At 46.1% G+C, this 21293-nt stretch overlaps 2 protein-coding genes and 1 long non-coding RNA gene across 9 annotated transcripts in view; 1 reads left to right on the top strand and 2 right to left on the bottom strand.

The window, feature by feature from the left end:
- Window positions 1-1005: 1005 nt before the first annotated feature.
- C1H2orf69 (chromosome 1 C2orf69 homolog) lies at window positions 1006-10107 on the bottom strand. Its single transcript, XM_053278532.1, has 2 exons — window positions 9754-10107; window positions 1006-4332 (listed from the first exon to the last, which is right to left on the bottom strand). Exons 1-2 carry the CDS (start codon window positions 10105-10107, stop codon window positions 3502-3504), a joined length of 1185 nt encoding a protein of 394 aa, XP_053134507.1. The 3' UTR covers window positions 1006-3501.
- Window positions 10108-10202: 95 nt separating this feature from the next.
- FTCDNL1 (formiminotransferase cyclodeaminase N-terminal like) overlaps window positions 10203-21293 on the top strand; it is a 40137-nt gene continuing 29046 nt past the window's right edge. For 4 of the 7 annotated variants that reach the window (XM_053278596.1, XM_053278586.1, XM_053278551.1 and 1 more), the window contains exon 1: window positions 17118-17224. In XM_053278596.1, the coding sequence (XP_053134571.1) occupies window positions 17215-17224 (10 nt within the window). In that variant the 5' untranslated portion in view covers window positions 17118-17214. Of the gene's footprint in view, window positions 10322-17117; window positions 17225-20662; window positions 20943-20969; window positions 21088-21293 lie in introns of those variants that run through there. The other 3 variants (XM_053278577.1, XM_053278561.1, XM_053278568.1) reach the window with 3 other exon arrangements.
- LOC128337563 (uncharacterized) lies at window positions 16287-20691 on the bottom strand. Its single transcript, XR_008312313.1, has 2 exons — window positions 20442-20691; window positions 16287-16494 (listed from the first exon to the last, which is right to left on the bottom strand). It is a non-coding gene; the product is annotated as an uncharacterized LOC128337563 (long non-coding RNA).

Raw genomic sequence — 21293 nt, 5'->3', positions numbered from 1 at the left:
GTCTGTAAAACAATCTACAGAGTTGAAAGCATAGTCTAATATGCAATGGGGAAGTGTTAAACAGTTTAACATTGCCCTTGAGAAGTTACTCATCTACCTAGGCAAGGTAGACTAATTTCAACAGGCCCCTTGAATATGCTTCAGTATTCAGTAGTGTTGAGACACACACAACATGGCATCTCAGGTTCACACATGCTGCTCCTTCTTCCGGGGGAGGTTCCAATATGCCAAGATTGAGGAGTTTGTACAACACAACCAATCTCAGTATATCACAATCTACACCAGAAGTAGGGGAGGTGCACACTCTTGGGGCTGCAGCACTTCACACAAACCCGAGGTGCCATGTTGTTTGTAAATCCAGCCAGGGCAACATCGACACATTCCTACTGCAAAGCTTGTTCTTTGTTGTTAAGTTGTCCATGGTAAATTTATTGCATTCTAGAAACAAAACTTAGCTACAGAATTTCACTGCTACTTTCTTCAGCCTTCCAGTGAAGTCCATAAGAATGAAGCTTGTCAAGAGCTGTGAACTTATCTGATGGGGAATGCACACTGCTGCCAGAGTAAAAAAGAAAAGAAAAGCCCAGGGGTGGGGGGGGGGTTGTTAGGAGAAAACTAGGTCTTGCAACACAGTGGTGAGCTTATTCAGCAAGCTGCTTCTTTTATCAGCAGCAATTAAGAGAAAATCATACCCTATCACATGAGTGGGTAACAAAACAAATGGAAAACAAGCAATCTTTATATCCATTAGTTTCTTGCCTGGGGTGGGGAATAGTATTCCAAGGTCAGCACATAAATTAGTATATTTCCCCTTTAAACATAGCAGGGATCTTCAATCTTGTATTATGGAACTCTGATGGTACATTTTAGATCCCACACTTGCTGTGGGATCAATTGCTGTGACATTTCCACCATGCTTAATGCTGCACTAGAAATATCTGCTTAACTTTTGCTGATTTGAAAAGCAATAATTTATATGGTTATATCAGACAGGAAGGCTAGTAATGTATTTCATGGTTAAGATTTATTTTTTAGATTTGAAACACAGACTATAAGCAGATGTCTGTATTAAATGATTTTGAAATGTAACATTACATTTGTGGGACTTGTACAAAATACTACTTTACCAATGTGGCAAAATATCAGAAGTTTAAAAACCTTTCAACATTTTTACATTCATAGTATTTATCTACTGTTAACAGCTATTTTCCATTTTACACTGTCTGCATGTTTCCCTCGAACATTGTAATGAAGAGAAGCACAGTCCAAGAGTCCTCCAGTTATCTTAAGAAACCAAACAGCAGCTAGGCTACCTCCACAATGGACAAGACAGATCTTATAAGAAACCATTTCAAAATACATCAACACCTATGAAAAAACCCTAAAGTGCTCATTCAGAATGGCAGGGTCACAAAACTTTCAAAGGCCAGCAGCAGCTGCTATGTGCTGTGCTGAACACACTGTGCTATGGAAAACTAACTTACCATCCTTATCCTCTGAAGTAGTTCTTCTTAAGAACTCGAAAGACAATAGAAATCTCATCCAGTCGTCTGATCAATGTTCAACTTCTTTCAAATGGATACTGGGATTGACTGCTAGAGTTTGGATATTTTGGTCACAAGGTTGATAATGAAACCATCACAAACAAAAGGGATGACTTGTTTAAAAAGTGAGCTCCACAAAGTGAAGTGCAAGAATCCTGCCCATCTCTCCCATGAGAGTCAAGGTGCTACAGGAACCACCAAATGGAATGTGCAACTACAAAGTATGCTCCACATCCTAGAATGCACATTGGTGTCTTGGCTATACAAAAAGCAACCCAACTCAGAGCTGTGGGTGTACCTGGGAGGCATACTTAGAGCCTCCCAGGTACACATTTAGGGCCACAGCAGGGGTGCGATGAGAGGAAGTTTCAATCCTTTTCTGCTGCCATGGATATCCTCTTCTCCTAGATATCCTCTCCTCCTAGATATCCTCTTCTCAACAGATTTTAGCAGGCAAGCATGTGCCAGAGTACATGCTTAATATAGCATGTAGTTTGGCCCTTGGTGTCCGTGAACTGGCTCCCTGGTTTACTTTCATGTGCACATCGCTTCACATGCACCTCTGAACTGTGTGAATTCAGAATGCCAGGAAGGAACTACTGGATTAGGGCAACAGTATCTTGGATGGATAAGGGTTTAATTGCATGTTCTCTTCAAAGTCTTAAATTCGTTTACTCTCAAAAGTATTCTAACCAAATACTATAGTACTTGTAGTTTATTCATGCTCAAAAGTAGTGAATCTCCTATCTACATACTTGTTACCAGTTATTTTCCACACAAATGATTTTCTGACAGTGTGAGGGGATGGGAAGAGAAGGATTTTGTATAAATTCTAGTCCATTAGAAGTATTTCAAAGTATTTTTCACAGAGTTCCAGACAGTATATCAAAGTTACTCTTCAGTCAGTTATTACTGAATACTAGCTTTAGTAATAGCTCTTTGTTAACCACATAGATTTCAAGGTGGTTTACACTGTAATAGTTTTGCATTCTCAGTAGAGGCTATTTTCTAGATTAGCAAATGGAATTTATGTTATAACCTTTTCCAAACACTTGTGCAACTAACATTTTGCTAAGACTTGCCATAAGCTATATTAGCATCCAGTATATCTGTGGCTTGGTTTTCAGCAAAAGCTAGCTTGCCACAAGCAGTTTTACCAGTCTCAAGATACAAACATTCAAAAATGTATTTAGAGTTGAGTCAAGCTTTAATATTAATAGGGAATGTTGAATCGGGAGTAAGATCATACATTCTTGGTCACTTAAAGACGAACTGATGCTTAATATTCTTAAGTCTCCAAAGCCATTCACTAGATGTTCACCAATGATCAGAAAATGCAGGGCACCTTCAATGCAGGAGTCTAATAGTCATGCTCCTCATTCCCGAGGAAAGTGTCATTTGTATTTCAATTGTACGGAAGACTTATCAGTATAACCAACTTACTGCATTGCTTGTGCTATGCCACAGTGTTAAAACCCCAAGTGTTGTTAATTGCAACAGGTGTTTCTAGCCCATGGTTATTGAGTAAAGACTTCCAAACAACAGGAATAGATCTTTCAGAAATATTCTACACCTAGAGTGTCTTGAGTCATTACAGGCATTTTAGAATGCAATCTTTTTTAGCGCCTTGATTTGAAAGTTTTTCCTACAGAAATCTACACAAGTAAAGCAAATAGCAAATAAACTCTCCCTCTGATGCTAAGAGAAATATTTTCAGATGCAGTCGTTGCTTTTCCTCGGGAGATACAGCCTTGATCAGAACAAAAGTACTTCTCTTTAAATTGTAGTTTTCTTGTGGATCTTCAATTGCCAAAGAAAGACAAGGTAGGGCTTTCATTAAAAAATTAACATTAGCACATATTATTGTACTTCCCCCTTTCAGGACTTAGAAGAAAGCACCTCAGACTCTTAAGGTGTGCTCTTGCAGTTAATACAGTATTTTCTTACAATCACAGTGTCAGAATACTTCATGAACTCTGAAGTGATTATCTAAGGAAGGTGCTTCATTGGCAAAATGAAGCTGGCTATTTACAGTTACACCCAACTCCTCAAGAATTTGTACAAATCTCTTGTGCTCTTTTCCAATCCATGACCTCATTGTATCATATACCTGGTATGGTGTAACGTGAGCACTGACTGCAATCCCAGTCTGTGAGAAGTATTTCAGCACATCAGGGCAGGTCACCCAAGTATTGCTCCCTCCAGAATGGCCACCATCCAGCCAGTGAATTGCTTTTATGTTTTTTATGAAGGCATTTATATCCTTATCCTTTTTTGCCTCTTTAAGTTCATACAGTAATTGGTTCAAGACAACGCATCCTTTACTGAACCCTATTAAAGTGAATGACACTCCACTAACAGAAGGCTCAAGGAAGTTCTTGGAACAATTGGTGAAATGTTCACAATCTTGTTCTTTTTCTGCTGCTGGACATCCATTGGTTGTAGGGACAGCAGTTGATTTACAAGGTATTGCCTTTTCATCCTTGCCAAATTCATGTGTGCTCTTCTGAGGCAGCAGGATGTTTTGGGCAAGCTTAAATGCATTAACTAATAACGCATGCAGGTGTTTAAAGGCTCCAAAATCAGGACTGTGTTCAGGTGCTCCAAACATGTTGCTTGCCACAAAATTGTCATAGCAGCTGAATTTGTGCAAATGCATACGGGAACATTTTATAACCCAAATATAACTGCCTGGGAAACGACGACCTAGAAGAGCAGCAACGTTTTCTAAGCACCAGCGTTCCCACTGGACATTTTCTGCATGGCAAACCATAACTTCACGATAGTTCTGAAACAAGAAAACATATATACGATGTTAGGGTAAAGTGTTGTGGTACAAGCCATAAGCACTGACCCCCTTTTTTTGAATTGCACAACTATGGTGGGAAAGCTTGTTTGCTGCTAACAAAAATGTAATATGATTACACATTTGTTAGCAGTGCATAAGGTTTCCCACAATTTTTTTGCAATTAAAAGAAGTGGTTAGTACTGATGGCTTGCAAGCTGTATTGCAGAACTAACATGGTACATACTCGAACTGAAACTGAAGAACAAGTTTGAACAGCATGAAGTAGAATATGCTGATTTTATCTAAAAGGGAAAGTGTGTTAGGAATTATAATCAAGAAGTTCAGGCTTTTCAGTTTGCAGCGGGCAGGGGTGGGGGTGAGACAACCAAGGCTGCAATCCTTTGTACACTTAAAATAATGAACAGATTTTTTTCTTATATTATTAGAGCTTTTTAAAAGAGTTAAACACATGCATTAAATAAGTATCACCATAACAGTAGATGAAACTTTTGTCAGCTTACCCCTTTCAAGATATCCCAACCCTATTACTCAAAGAAAGCAATGGGTTAGAATTTTAGCTCCCTCTTTCCAGCTAAGATAGCAAGACATCCTACACTTTTTAACAAAGTGGAACTATCACATCTATGTCCTTCAAGAGACCCATTTTGAGAATGAGAGCCACCGCTTTTCAGCGCAACAGCAATGGACAGTGGACCCATCCTTCTGGTCCTACGATGGGAGCGGCAATGTGGGGGTAGCGATATTGTTTAAAGACAGACCTGATCTCAAAATCGAAAGGGTATTGGAAATTGATCAGGGCAGACTAATGTATGTAGATTTTACTGTCGGGGTGACCCAAGCTTGGCAGCCACTCAGAGATTTGACCGAGCCTTCAGACTCTGCGCCATATACGCCCTGGTACAATCACACCCTAGGAAGGCTCTTTGGGCTAAATTGAAAGATATATGTAACACCAAGCGCCACCTCCTGATTGCGGGGGATTTTAATAACAGAGCCCAGTTGAGCGACAGGAAAGCCTTTTCGGGTGGCCTCCCAGTCTCCCCCTCAAATCCCTCTCTAACAAGTGAGGAAAAAGCTCTCCAGCGTTTTCTGAGTGAGACTCTGGGTTTAGATGATAAGGGGTATATAATGATTTTTATTTTTTCCCAATCCACCACGAAGAGATTTTTAAATCACAGTACAGACATAAGTTTAAATCTGGAGTCAAATTTACATATTACCACCCGAGATCAGCTAGCCAGGCTCTGGGCTCCCCCTTCTTTTGAAGTCTACAGGTGTAAAGTAGTACTTACCCCATGGTCAGACCATGCGGCTGTGGGATTTATTTGTAATCCCTCTGAGGTTATTCCACATGGTAAACCTTTGTGGCAATTACACCCTAAAATTTTAAGTGATGAATATCTCAAAGGTGCCCTTTTATCAGAACTGAAGCGACAGATCCCTCGGCTATTAGAGGCAGAAGATGAACTTTTGGGAGCCTGGGAGACATTTAAAAAGAGGGTGGGCTGCCGTACTAGGGCAGTGACCAGCCAGACATATAAGATAGGGGTCAAAAATTATCAGAAAGCGATCACCCAACTTCTGAGGATCATCAATAAGATGAACAGGGGAGAACCCTTCAACGTGGAATCACGGCGCCACTACAAAGAGACAATCAGGACATTTCAAAATGAGCTGCGGCACAGGCGTTTGGAAAATAAGTTGTATCGCTTCAAAGGGTCTGTAGTTGAAAAGGAGGAGTGGGCAAAGGACAAAATGCATGTATCTAGTTTGACATTCCAAGGCCTGCGATTGGATGGAAGTAGCCCACTAAAGGCCGATCCCCACGATATGTTAAAGATGATGGCCCAGTTTTATACAAACTTGTATGCATTGAAAGATATTTCTGTAAAGGACATTCAATCTTATCTAGATAGGTTCTGCAGTCTGAATGAATATGGTCTCGGCTATTCCCTCACTGAAGAGGAAAAGGGCTCTTTGACCCATCCTGTAACGATAGACGCGGTCAGAGCGGTTATCTCAGTAGGAAAGAACACATCGGCCCCTGGGCCTGATGGTCTGACATGGTGTTTCTATAAGGTTTACGCAAACCAACTACTACCAGTCTTGGCAAAATTATTTAATTTTGTCCTAGACAATGGGCATTTAAATAAGTCATTTGGGGACGGCCTCTTAACCCCCCCCCCAAGAAAGGCGACACCACTTTACCACAAAATTGGAGGCCGATAACCCTCACAAATATCGATTACAGAATCTTTGCCAAAATCCTAAATAATAGATTGGCGAAAGTGGCCCCTAAATTGGTCCACAGCTTGCTTACAAGCGCCATCTTGGGAAGAAAGATGACAGACTCATTGTGTCTGCTGAGATAACTTTTTTACTCTATACAGAATGATAGTTAGAAAGGTCACCTCCTCTTATTAGATCAAGTTAAGGCCTTTGACAAAGTGAACCACAATTACCTGTGGATATTGTTGAAAGCTAAAGGTATACCACCCCTCTTTGTTACCTGGATACAGCTGCTCTAGACGAATGCAAAGGTGACACCGCAAATTAATGGATGGCGGGGTGACCCGATCACTTTGCATTCAGGTGTCCGCCAAGGATGCCCACTGAGCCCATTACTTTATGTTTTTGCCCTGGATCCGATCCTGATCAGGATTCAGAGAGAACCCCGTTTGCGAGGACTCTCGGTCTCTATCCCTCTGCCCTGCGAGATCTTCCCAGGAGGGAAGAGGAGGGTGATAGGATGGCTGAACCACCTGTCCACTAAGAACTGTATTCTGAGTTTAGGGTAAAATTTGTAGCTCATGCCGATGATGTTACATTACTGTTATCGGATGAAAATGAAATCTCTGTTATACTGGACCTCTTCTGGGAATATGGCAAGATCTCAGGCTCAGAATTAAATGCTGACGAAAGTGTATTTGTTAAAATGGACCCTGAACGCCAGCAACTCTTGTGCCTACCCATCTCTGAATGTAAAAGCAAAAGGGCCCCAGAGTCCAAACTGAAGTGGGTAGATACAGTAAATATTTTGGGTATTGAATACGGAATTAAGGAAAAAAACGAGAGGGGGAAATTGGACAGATTGAGAAGAAAAAGTAATGCTTAAAATCACCATGTGGAAAAAATGGAGCCTTGCCATGTACCAGAAAGCGGTTTACATCCGGATTTACCCGATACCTCCGGTGCACAACCTGGCGGTAGTCTACCCTCCTCCGCTCGATCTCCTTTGGAGAGTTGAAAGCCAGGTCTTCCGTCTAGTATGGCACACGGAGTCCTTTCCTTTGGCCCATGCGGTAGCATTTAAGGCGGTTGAGCGGGGAGGCCTAGCTCTACCTGCTCTGCAACCCTATTTTGTAACTGAATTCATGTCCTACAATTTTGGAAACTGGATTTTTGTGAATTTTTGTGTCCAACCTCCTGCAAAAAAACCTGGGTTTCGCTTTTCACTCTGCGTTGGCGAAAGTCAGCATGGGGCATAGTGTGGTGGGGGAAAGTTCTTTCAATGGTAATATCACACAAGTATAGAAAAGAGACCACCCGGACTACTTGAGAGATTTGTTATTCACATTTTAAAAAATGGAAGGTTGAACTAGATCTATTTAAAGGATCCTCTTCAGTTAAGCAGCTAAGGAAAACAATTTATGGAGAGATTCTAGAAGTGGGTTTTTTAAAACCTGATTTAGAACATAAACGCTACAAACACCACACTTCACAGTACTTGTTGCAACCCGATCACTCTCTTTAAAGAGAAAAAGGTCCCTTTTCATTTATGGGAAATGAGGTGGCGTTTATACCACCAAGTACTGCTGCTTAACGCGGCTAAGCCATGGCTCCCAGAGGACAAGCAAGAGTGTCCTAAAATCACCTGCAAACAGAAAGCTAGTGAGCTAGGCAAGACATTCAGGAAAACCCACTCACATTTCTTAAAAGTGTGTGGTAGCCAAAAGAGTGTGGCAGGGAGTAAGCAAGTTGTTAGAGTAGCCAGATTTGGAAAAACAGACTTGGGAAGAACTAACCGGGTTTGAGCGATAGAACCTTTTTTTGAGGTCCCATAAAGAAACCTTCAAGGAAATGGGACAGAACAGGTGCCCTTATACTAGAGAATTGGAACGTTCCCCTTCTCGTAATCAGGTTAGTAAACCTGTATGTCATTTATGCAATGCTCCTGCATAGGAATAGGGAGGGAAGACGTGACCAAGAGGTTCATGTAGATGAGACCATAAATTTCTTCTGGAAAAGTTTGTATGGTTATATGCAAAAAGACAAGTGTATCTCTTCTAAACAGCAATGGAACAAATTGTGGAAATGGACGTTGGACATAAACCCCTCCCCTCCATTACCTGATGTGCCTTGTAATCTCCCCCCCCCCCCCGCCCCAAGTTACAGTACAGCGTGCATATACTTTATAACCCTGTAGGTTACCAAATCCTTGTTTGTAAATCTTTGTAGATATATGATGTACAAACAACCACTTTTTATATAACTGTGCTTTGGTGGCATACTGTATGCTTTGGTAGTGTGTTGGTTCAATAAAAAAATCTTGTCCTATTAAAAAAAATCTTGTTCTATCTTGGATAAGCTAGGGAGGAAACTTGGTCTGACTCAGCATTTCTACAAGGGTTGTGTATACACACCTCCTTTACAATATTTATCCACAAGATCTATATGCCAACAGTCTATGTTTGGGGAGCGGAGGTTATAGACATAAATATGAATTGAAAAGCAAGCCCCCCCACCCCAAAGCCTCAATGTGAAGATTTAACATCCCCAGGCACGCCATTAGAGACCTTATCCTAAGGAGGATCAATTTTGGTGAATATATGAAGCAAAGTAGTAGTAAAAAATAATTTATTCCAAAAGTTATACTGGGTCGATTACGATTTAAATAGATTATTTATTCTAGAGCACTCCTGATTTATTTTTATGCTTGGCTTCCCCCAAGGAGGTATTACCGAAATACCATAGTACTAGCAAAAGTCTCTTGTTCAGAAATAAAGGTGGGGAGACGAACAGGCTATTAACCTATTTCTCCGACTTACGCCTCTCACCCGACCATCCAATAAAGCAAGCAGTCGCCTACGAAAGCAAACTCAATTCTCCTTCCTTAGAAAGGCGTTTAAGTCGCAGCCGGATCCAACCCGTTTACTCCGAAGCAAGCCCAACGGGCCTCAAAGGACCTGACTCCCAAGACACACGTGAGCAGCACAGAACGGCGACCTTCGCCGGGAAGGTCCGCGGGGACCCTGCAGCCGAGCCCGACCCGCTCCTAGGCGTTTGCCCCGAGTGCAAAGGGGCCGGACGACTCCCGAGGAAGCTTGCAAAGGACGGCAGCACCAGGCAGCTGCTATTCCCGGCCCCTGAGGAAGAAAGCCGCCCTCCCCGCGTCCTTACCTGCACGTCGCCCGGGAAATAGACGACGTGATGCTGAGGCGGCCCCAGCAGCAGCGGGCCAGAGGCGGGCAGGAGCAGCAGCACGTCATTGGCTTGGGAGGGCTCGGCCCCCGGCACCCCCGGCAGCCGCAGCCACGGCAGGCTCAGCCGGGGAGCGGAGGAGGAGGAGGAGCAGGACGAGGCGGCGGCGGCGCCGAGGAAGGTACCACCGCCGCTGCCAGCGCCGCCACCCGAGGGCCCTGCAGGGCAGGGGGCCGAAGCTCCGCGCAGGCTCATATTGCGCGCCAGGCAGAGGAAAGCAGAGCCGAGGAGTCCCCTCAAGACGGAGGCGACAGGTGGACAGCGCCTGCTCATGGAGGCTCTGCTCGTGTGCTGCTGCTGCCGCCCCCCCCTCTCGCGTGTGCACTGCACGGCCCCTCCAGCGGCACCCGGAGCCACAACAAACAAGCCAACCAACGAGCCCGGCCTCAGCCCCGCCCACGCTTCTGAAGCGGCCCACTTTACAGTGCGCAGGCGCGCGTGCCGAGAGGGTGGAACTCTTCCAGGAGGGGCGTGGCTGGACGTGAAGGTGGGTTGGAGGCGATGGCTTCTCCTACCGCTGGATTTTGCGATTGCTTCCCATTGGTTGGTTGTGAAAGGGATGGCGGGAAGCTCAAAGAGACGGAGAGGAGGGGAGGGATTCGAAGAAGTCTCTGAGCGCATGCGCCCTCTGCGCTCTGCATTCATTTAAATTCAATACAGTGCAGTTCACAGGCATGAATATACGAGTAGATCTAGAGCCCAATACAGACTTTATGCTGCTGTACGAGTGTACAGATATGTGTACATTCATACATGTGTTTATGTGAATAATTGTAGTTGTGTTCATTTATAAAGGGAACCTGGATACAGGCCATTCAAATACATGGTACAGATAAGAAGCATACTTCTGTACCTGTGTTCAGCATAACATGTGAATGACTGTACCTTTGTACAGTTCTGTACCTTTGTACACTGTACTCTCATTGTACAAGTGTTGAGCATAATGTGTGAATGGGCCTTCTGTAGTGAGAACATGTTAATTAAAACATAGCCTTCCCTGGGGTCCAGGAAAGGAAAGGTACATGGGAAATCACTTTTTAATAACGTTGGCATCAGCAAGTATGACCAGTTGCTTCATTTAAGATGACTGTTATGAAATGTTTCTGTCTGGAGATTGAAAGACTTTGTTTCTGTCACACAAATATAAATGTATTCTATGCCCTGTTCTAAATATGTCATGTGAGGACTCTTTAGTAACACAGCAGAATTTGAATACTTCTCTTGGACATAGGAACATAGTCAGACCATAGGTCCATCTAGCTCAGTATTGTCTACACAGACTGGCAGCGGCTTCTCCAAGGTTCCAGGCATGAATTTCCCTCAGCCCTATCTTGGAGATGCCAGGGAGGGAACTTGGAACCTTCTGCTCTTCCTGGAGTGGCTTCATCCCCTTAGGAATATCTTACAGTGCTCACACAGCAAGTCTCCCATTCATATGCAACCAGGGCAGACCCTGCTTAGCTAAAGGGTCAAGTTGTGCTTACTACCACCTACCACCTATGAGTTCTGCCCAAAAACCTTCTACTGTATTTATCTAAATCCAAGGCTAGGTTTTCCCCAAGCCTTTTTTTTAAATGTTAGAAATTAGGGAGTTCCATTAGGGTAAAGAGGTATAAACTGTAGTTAACCTTTATTTTAAAGGGTGTCCGCTTAAATTCAGAATAGTCTATTTGGATAAATGCAATAATTCCTGGACCATGGAAAGGGTTGATGGAAGAGACACTGTGGACTCCTTCCGGAAGCATGCTGATGTGTGTGAGCTACTATGGATGGGGATGTGCACGAACCAGTTTGGTGTTCCTTTCTGGACCACTGGACCGGTCCAGGGTTCAGTCCAGAGTTCGGAGTTTGGGCTGGTTTGGCGGCTGGGGAGTTACCTTTAAGGAGCAAAGAGGATGCTCACCGCCCCTCCCCACACACACACACTTCCCCCGCCAGCACTGTCTCCAAAACCTCTGGTGCAGGGCGGCAGCATACCTCCTTGCCGTCCCGGTCAGCGTCAGACCGGAAATGGCTGGTGGGCACTCATGACATGCACTGACCACTTCCTGTCTGAGACTGACCGGGGCGGCAAAGAGGTACACTGCTGCCCTGCACCAGCAGTTTTGGAGACAGCGCCAGCAGGGGAAAGAGCACCCTCCCTGCTCCTTAAAGGACACACACACACACACACACACACACACACACTCCACCCCCTGCAGCCAAACCAGCTCAAACTCCAGAACGCCAAATCAGCCCGGCGGTCCAGAAAGGACCACTGAACCGCTTCGTGCACATCCCTACCCATCACACACATCAGCATGCTTCTAGGAGGAGTCCACAGTGCCTCTTCAATCAAACCTTTCCATGGTCCAGGAATTATTGTATTTACCCAGATAGAAGACGATTCTGAATTTAAGACAACACCCTTAAAAACAAAGGTTAAATATGGCTTATACCTAATTACCCTAATGGAACCCTTTAGGTTGAACCCTAATGGAAGAGTCCACACATGCCATATTTAGAACAGGGCACATAATATATTTATATTGGTGTCTGTGTGACAGAAACAAAGGCTTTTATAAAAGAGACATGTGGTGGGCACGTGGATCAGGAACAATAGGCATGACAAAAGGCAGAGCACAGGCAACAGCACCCTCCATTGGTACTAGTAGCTCAGTGGGAAAGAGCAATGCCATGAAAAGCAGGAGGTGGAGGTCTGAACACCACCACTGGGAAGTGTAAATATGGCCTCCATAAGGAAGAGCCTACTTTTGGGTGCTAGCAACAATCATTTTGGATGGGAAAGGTAGTGGGAGTAGAGCCTAGGCCTCCCACTCTAGACCTTAATCACACAGCCATAGCAGCTGACAGGATAATCAGATATGTGGTGTCTTTGTAGTTATGGGGCCTGGCCCATATCTCACCCCTCCCTCCTTCTCTCCCTCCCTTCCCTGCTCATACAGAGAAGGGAACACCAAGGAGCCATTGACCGTGGGCTGTTGACACGGTTGCTCCTAAATGCCCTCTCTGACTTGGTGGAGCCCGTTCGGCTCCTTGGTTTTCCTTGGAGCTTAGGGCGATGAAACAACTTGGGTGATGGCTGGAACAACGCTGGAGGAAGAGTCATGACGAATCCGACCAAACACGGGCTAGAGCCCATTTTAGGGACTACTCCATGGGGGTGGCAAAGAAATGCCTTTTCTCCTCCTCCATTGCATCTGCTCAGTGCAGACCTGTGGAGCTGTTTCGTGGAGCTAAGACATTGCTACACACATCCCCCCAGGTAATGGGGGAGGAATCATCCACAGCCCACTGTGATCAGTTTGCGTGTCACTTTGCGGATAAAGTCGCTCGCATCCATGCTGATTTGGACTCCAGAGTTTTGGCAGTTTCGGCAGACGTGCCTCTGGTACCATCTGGTCCTATTGTGTTGGATTTTTTTCAGTTGGTGCAGCCTTAGGATGTGGACAAGATCCTGGGCAGTGTGTAGGTGACATCGTGTGCTCTTGACCCGTGTCCTTCATGGCTAATAAAAGCTGCCAGGGAGGGGACAGGTAGATGGTTGGAGGTGATTATTAATGCCTCATTAAGGGAGGGCAGGATGCCATCGTGCCTCAAGCAGGCGATGATAAGACCATTATTAAAAAAGCCCTCCCTTGATTCCTCCAACCTGGACAACTATAGACCGGTCTCTAACCTTCCCTTTTTGGGCAAGGTGATAGAGCGTGTGGTGGCATCCCAGCTCCAGAGGGTCTTGGATGATACGGATTATCTGGACCCTTTTCAATCCGGCTTCTGCCCCGGGTATAGGACTGAGACTGCCTTGGTCGCTCTAGTGGATGACCTACGCCGGGAACTAGACAGGGGGAGTGTGTCCCTGTTGGTTCTGCTGGACCGCTCAGCGACATTCAATACCATTGACCATGGTATCCTTCTGGGCTGCCTCTTGAGTATGGGAGTTGGAAGTACTGCGTTGCAGTGGTTCCAGTTCTTTCTTGAGGGGAGGGTCCAGAAGGTGGTGCTGGGGGACTACTGCTCGGCCCTGTGGGGTCCCGCAGGGATCGGTCTTGTCTCCCATGCTGTTTAACATTTACATGAAGCCGCTGGGAGAGGTCATCCGGGGACTTGGACTGAGTTGTCAGCAATATGCGGATGACACTCAGCTCTATCTCTCCTTGTTATCTGATCCTAGGGAGGCTGAATCAGGGGCTGGAGGCCGTGATGGGTTGGATGTGGGCTAACAAACTGAAATTGAATTCGGATAAGATGGAGGTACTGTTGGTCAGTAGGAGAGCCAATCGGGATGAGGAGATTTTACCGGTTCTGGATGGGGTTGCATTCCCCTTGAAGGAGCAAGTACACAGCTTGGGGGTACTACTGGACCCGGCTCTGCTTTTGGAAGCTCAGGTGGAGGCGGTGGCCAGGGGTGCCTTTGCACGGCTTCGGCTAGTGCGCCAGCTATGACCCTTTCTCGAGAAGGCAGATCTGGCCAGTTACCCATGCCTTAGTCACATCACAGCTGGATTACTGTAACGCGCTCTACGTGGGGCTGCCCTTGAAGAATATTCAGAAACTGCAGCTAGTGCACAATGCGGCAGCTAGGGTTTTATCCAGAGCTGCCCGGTGGGAGCACATCACACCCATTTTGAAAGAGCTGCACTGGCTACCAGCTTGTTTCTGGGTCCAATTCAAGGTGCTGGCTTTGACCTTTAAAGCCCTTAATGGTTTGGGCATGGGATACCTGAGGGACCGCCTGCTCCCAAGGGTTACTGCCTACTTGACGAGGTCATCTGAGGGGGCTCTGCTCCGGGTGCTGACAATGAGTGAGGCTCAGTTGTCGTGCACGTGGGACCAGGGCCTTCTCTGTTGTTGCCCCTAGAGTCTGGAATGCTCTCCCGGTGGCTATTCGCTCCTCGGTCTCCATCACAGCTTTTAGAAAGAGTGTAAAATCTTGGCTTTTTGCCCAGGCATTTATTTGATTCTCTGCTGCTGCTCTTTGTACTCTGTATTGCTTTTATGCTTTTGTTTTAAATTTTTAATCAGATTTGTTTAATATTTTTCACTTAATATTTTAATTGTGTCTTTTTTACCATCTTGTTTTTAAATTTTGCTGTAAACCGCCTTGGGATTGTTTTAATGAAAGGCGGTAAATAAATTTAACAATAAAATAAAATAAAATAATAGAGGCTGGCACTGAAGATGGAGCTGTCACCTGCTGAACCAGCATAGATATAGCATACGAGAGGTGCGAGGGTTGATACTTTGCTATGGGCTCCCAAGAGCAAGATCCAGGAAGGTGTTATTGTGAGCTGTCCAGAGAACAATTTGTTATGGGGTGACTAACAAAAAGTTGTGGATTATATTATATTTTTATTTTATTGTTATGCCCCAGAGTAATGATCTTCACTGTTTTTCAAGCAGGGGCCACTTGGGCCAAAAACCTTCAATGTGAGAGCCATTTCCCACTGTGCTGCCCTCCACACAGCATTGTGCTTTTCTCAGTGCTTGGAGGGCCCTTTAAGAGAGAAAGCCTTCTCTTAAGCATGGGGGGTGGGGGCAAAGGGGGTCAGATGCCATCACTGGATTGAGCCAGTCTCATTGAATGCAATGAGGCATACTCCCAGATAAGTGAGTATAGGATTGCAGGCTTTCCCCAGACGCCGCCCCCCCCCCCCCAAGTCAGGTGGATGCCCATGCTCTTAAGAGCTCTGTGAGGAACGTGCTGGGAACAGCTACCCAGCACTCTGTGTATGCCTTCCAAGAGGATTCAGGGGCTCAAGAAGGTTTCATTTCCCTTAAAGGAGCTCCCTGGCACGGGACAAAGTGCAGCATAGTATGGTGAGGATGGCCACCTCCACATGGTGCCAGTGGGACTGTGCAGAGAAGTGGAAACTTCACACAGACCCAGTAAACAATGAGGGGGATGATGCATTTAGGGTTGATGGGGGCCACCATTGGCCCTCAAGCCTTACAATGAAGAACACTGCCCCAGAGAGTGCAGCCAGTCAAAGTGTCCGGCACACAGACCAATAGCCTCATGTTGGTAATTGTTTACTCATTCCTGCCTTTCATTTTGCCCACCCATTATTATTTCATTCAGCCACAACTCCTTCATTTACATTTGGATGATTGCCATTGTCTGATGTCTGTTTCCTTAGCCAACCTTATTATCAATCTACACACACACACACACACACACACCCTACCTGATTCCATGGCATGACAGCAGCAGTGCTTGGTTTATCACACCAACAGTAATTGAGAGAGGGGAGTCAGGAGGACATTGACCCATCGGATTCTGCCCTATCACCCTTGCTGATGCTCTAGAAGCAAAGCTAAGGGCAAGATACAGACAGACTGCTATCTTGATTGGGTGTTGTGGTGAAGAACCTTCTCCCACTGGGTAGCCCCTGTCATGAAGGCATGTGTAACCAGGGGGTGGTTCCCATTCTGCTAACCACCAGGACAGAGAAGGGCTCAATCACTGCTTTTATTGAACAAGATCAGCAACAGAGTAAGTTCTGACAACATTACAGAGGAACAGGAGTTGCTTCCTTTTTAGTCTTGCAGGGCCCGTTCCTTGGAAGCTGCATGGCAAACAGAGGAGCTTGGCTTCCCACTTTACTGCTGGGCGCCCATCAGCCCTGGTGTCCCACCGATGTCTGCATTTGGGGATGCCTGTGGTGTGGGAGGGAGACAATGTTGACATTAAAACAATATTTACCACCCTTTCAATAAAGAGAGTCACTTGGGAACTCTGTCTCTAGCTACTGTTTCTTCTTCTTCCATGTGGCTTCCATGAGTCTGAGCCTGTGAGGAATACAATGAACGTCTCCCTCATACTAGTAATGAGTGAAGTGGAGCGCTTGATGTTCGTCAGTGAAGGGCGGCTGTGCCTTCCCCAGAGCATAATGGGGAGCACACAAGGCTGGCATCACCATAAGATATCTTTGGGCAGCTTGCCAAGGGCCCACTGGCCAAGGCCGACCTAGTGCTGATGCCTGTTCTGGTCTTCTGGGGAGAACTGTGTCCAGCCCATAGCCAACATCTGCAGCCTGAGTTGACTCCCCTCCCCATCCCCTCCTCTTACATGGGTTTCCGTCATTCTAGGTGGAGCAGCAGCAGTGTTCTAGCTGTCACCTGCTGCCTACCGTGTTTTTGTCCTATGTCGCGTTGTAGCAGCCACTGGAATGCTGCTGTTGCTGCTCTGGGCTCCCTGACATTAAAATAAACTTGTGTCCACTACCAGCAGGTCACCTTGCCAAGGACCTCCTCAAACTTGGAGCTGGCCCTGGGAACATACCTGCATTTGGGATCTCTGGCCAACTGGACCTTCCTTCAAGCAACCAACAGCAGATTCATTCTATGTCCTGTTCGTAAGAGATTGCTACCACACATATGCAGTTAGGTGAGCTGTTAAGCCAAGATAATGTTTCACCATATTGCAAGGGCCATAGGAGAAGAGAAGATGCACCGTGACCAGGGTGTTGGAGTGCTCTGCTCACCTTGATGTTCTTGGGAGGGAGAGATGAGAGACGTTGGAAGACCTGCCTTGAGGCATGAGCTTCCTCTCCAAAATCAGTCCTCCCCTGGCTTACCTGTGGTGTCTTTGCCTATGTCACCTCTTTTCCAGACATAGCATTACACTGTTATGAGAGGGTATGACCATCCTGTAAGCAAGTATAGGATTCCTCCCAAGCTCCGTTCCTCTCCTAACACACCCACAACATTTTTGCCCCTTGTTCCTTCAGCATAGAGGCAACATTTTGTTCTGCTGGTGCAAGGGAATTGATTGGCAAATCCATCCTTATCCAGCATCACAGTTTTATTTACACACACACACATACACATACACATACACACACACACACACACACACACACACACACACACTCTCTCTCTCTCTCTCTCTCTCTCTAATGGAATGTCTAAACAGAGAATCAACTCTGATCACCACAAGATGGTGCTACACATTCTAACTTGAATCATTAATATATCATATGTCTTTTACCATCTGGCTATTAAAAATTTAACCATTAGGAATTTAATCATAGCATAAGCCAGAATTTTTTTCTTTCTGACATTTATAGTGAGACTGATTTAGGAAGTACAGTTGGAGAACTTTAACGTTTTTTTGTTTGTTTGCAACACTTGTGTTTGTGCTACTTTTTCAAGTTTTCTAGAGGTACACTTTAAATCATCTCCAAATAAGAAAAATGTGCTGCAGGAGAGGGAGGGAGCAAAAAAGCAAGGCTGACTTGAGACTGGGAGTTTTCAGCCCATCTTTTGGTGTGTACAGAAGTGAGCCGCTTGCTTCACATTGGTCCCGGCTGCAAGCAAAAGTTTGCTCTGGTTGCTGCTGCCTCTGGATCTCTCCTCTACTCTGCACCTTCCTCCAAGGCCAGCTCCTCAATGAGGTGGTCACCTTAGGCTTGCAGCATCTCACACATTTCCCAGGACTTCTCCAAGTTGATAGATAGAGATTTGCAAGTCCTTTTACTATCCTAACATGCAATGCATCTGGTTTTGAAAACTTGAAAATTTAAGATAGATAAGAGGTTTCTTGATCAGCTCCTTATCAACTTTGAACTGCAGTTCTGCCCCCGTCCCCACCCTCTCACACACACACTGCTCTCATTAGGTTTTACTTTACTTTTACATTTAATATCCCTCTAAGAAGCTCAGGGCAATGTTCATGGCTATCTTTTATTCTCACAACAACCCTGTGAGATTGGTGAGGCTGAGATATAAGTGCCTGGCTCAAAGTCACCCAGTAGGGGTGCACCTAGGTAATTTTGGTGCCTGGTCCTGAAGGGCTACGGAGACCATCCGCCTCCGTGAGTTTTTAAAAAGTTGAAACTTTTTTTTTTTGTTAAAGGGGGGGGCCCTGCATTTTTCAAAGGCCTTCTGTGGATGGCCTCCCCAGAAGCTTGCTGCTGCTGCCCTGCTGCGCCAAACCACGGCGCCAAAAACTTCCATAATTCTAGCCTCCATGTGTGCGGCTGGGGTGTGCGCAGGGTGAGCCGAGCAGGCCTCCCTCACCCCCATGGTGGCGGCGGCAGTGGTGGGTGGAGCGGGAGTGGCCGCTGGGCCTGACTGTTTGGCCCAGTGGCCCTTGAGAACTGCAAGGCGCTCCAACGTGCCTGTGCAGTTGAAACAGAGAGTTGCCAGTCCTGATGTCACGGGCTTGCAACACTCTGTTCTAACTGCACAGGTGCGCTGGAGTGCCTTGCAGTTTTCAAGGGCCACTGGGCCAAACAGTCAGGCCCAGCGGCCGCTCCCGCTCCACCCACCACCACCACCATGGGGGTGAGGGAAGCATGCTCAGCTCACCCCCCACACTCCCCACCCACCAGCAGCTGCGCACATGGCGGCTAGAATTATGGACGTTTTGGGGGCCACAGTTCGGCGCTGCGGGACAGCCATAGGGCAGGTGAGAGGTGGGCTGGCGGCAGGAGGTCCCCCTGGACCTTGGAGGCCACAGAATGGGGCCCCAAGGTCCGGGAGTAAGAGCACCTCTGTCACCCAGTGAGCTTCATGGCTGAATGGGGATTTGAATGCAGACCTCCCTGGTCCTAGTCTGACACTCTAACCACTAGACCACACTGGTTGCACACCATTCCCCTTTTTGAATATGGAGGGAAAATAGAGGTTGAGCAGTGCCCCCTTCTTTTTGTCATCCATTAACATTTTACCATCTTTACTGGCTAGTGTCCCTGCCATTTCCTTCCTCTTCGCTTGAACATCCCTGAAAAAGCCCTTTTTGTTGCTTTTGGCATCCCTTGCCATCTCCTGTCGAGCTTTAGCTTTCCTGACATTGTCCCTACAAGTCTGTGTATTTGTTCTAAAGGAAGGGCAAAGTTCCTTCAGTTTCTCACAGATGTCCTTTTTTAAATTTTCTGCTAATCACCATCCTTTTTGTGCAGCCAATTGGACTTAAAAAACAAAAAAAACCTCTCATTTTTCTTTCTCATTGGGGTTTGTGACTGAGCCTTCAGGAATGCCCACCCATCTTAAGATCCTTACCCCATTAGCTCATCTAGCCTAGGGTTGCCAACTGTCCCTCATCACACAGGATGTCCCTCACTTCAGGGATGAAATGCTGGTCCCTATAGGGGCAGCATTTGACCCTCATTTGTTCAATAGCATATAATTCAATTACATATAGGTCGATGATACTCAGGCTCCTGATTACCACTTCACACACCTCCCAGCCCAGCCAGCCCCCACAAACCTGTGTCCTTCATTCTGGCAATGAAATGTTGACAACCCTAATCTAGCCAATAGCGATTTTCTGCGCACATTAAAACCAGTTTTTCTGAAATCGAAGGTACTTGCTTGACTACCCCAACCTTCAGCTTTCTATGAGATCATGAATGACAGCAAGACATGGTTACTTCCCCCCACCCCCAAGTTTCCTTCCCGCACCACTCTAATTTAATCTCAGCGACCAGTTCTTCCCTACTTGTCTGGGCTCAAGTCAAATCCCCTTATTTCTTTGTCTTCTGAACGAGCAAGTCGTCATTAAGAAACGCCAAGAAATTGTTGGGGTTTGGATGCTTAACCGAGTTTGTCTCAACAGAGAGTTGAAAGTCCCCCACTATTACTTCTTCTTGCGACCTTACCATTCCCTTGGTAACTAAGATGGGCAACCCCACCACATTGCTAGAATGCCAGTTTCCAGCAGAAAGCCACAAATGTTTCCCCGGGGCGGGGCGGATAGTTGCCCGCTGAGCGACCCTCTCTCCGAACTCTTTTCGAGCGTGCTCACAAGCTTTCCCAGGGAAGACTCCAAAGCGTCGCTCAAACTGCCGCGCAAAATAAATCCCCGAGCCCATGACTGCCCCGGACAAACGTCGCGCTCATTCCCCGCCAACCATACCGTAAAAATGGCCCTGACTTCAGTTTCCCGGAAGAGGCGACGAGCAAAACACAAGCGAGGGCGGAGGGGGCGGAGACAGAACGCTCAGCAGCAGCCAGGGGCTGCAGTCGCTACAAGTGTCGACTGGTCTGGACTCCCCATTTGGCAAAGTTGGTGTCATTCTGCCCATCTGATCGGCATCCGGCTGGGAGCTGTTACGCAAAGCCAGGCAGGCGCCTTTGCTCCTGGTGAATAAAGCACACAGGTGAACAAACTTCTTGTTGGCTTACGCTTTAGGGGGCGTCAGTTAGGCAGCTGCTCGTTTGCCCTTGTTGGATTTGAGGATGCAGTGCCCTTCTAGACACCTTTAGTTCCAGGATCCACAAGGAAGCTCTTCTTCCCAGCACTGGGTATGCACTCAATGTATATACTGAAGGATGCCAGTTCAATATATTTCCTTCAAATAAGATAGAATCACTTTTAAAAGCCCCTAACGGTCTGTTTTCTTCCCTGTACTGAAGATTTGATGCAGGGCAAAGGTGACAATATGTTTTAAAACATAAAACTGCTTTGGGCTCCTTCGAGGTAGAGCGGGATATAAATGTAAAAACAAAAT

This window comes from Hemicordylus capensis, chromosome 1 (genome assembly GCF_027244095.1).
Source record: "Hemicordylus capensis ecotype Gifberg chromosome 1, rHemCap1.1.pri, whole genome shotgun sequence".
NCBI lineage: Eukaryota > Metazoa > Chordata > Lepidosauria > Squamata > Cordylidae > Hemicordylus > Hemicordylus capensis.
This window is presented reverse-complemented; position numbering and strand designations above follow the sequence as displayed.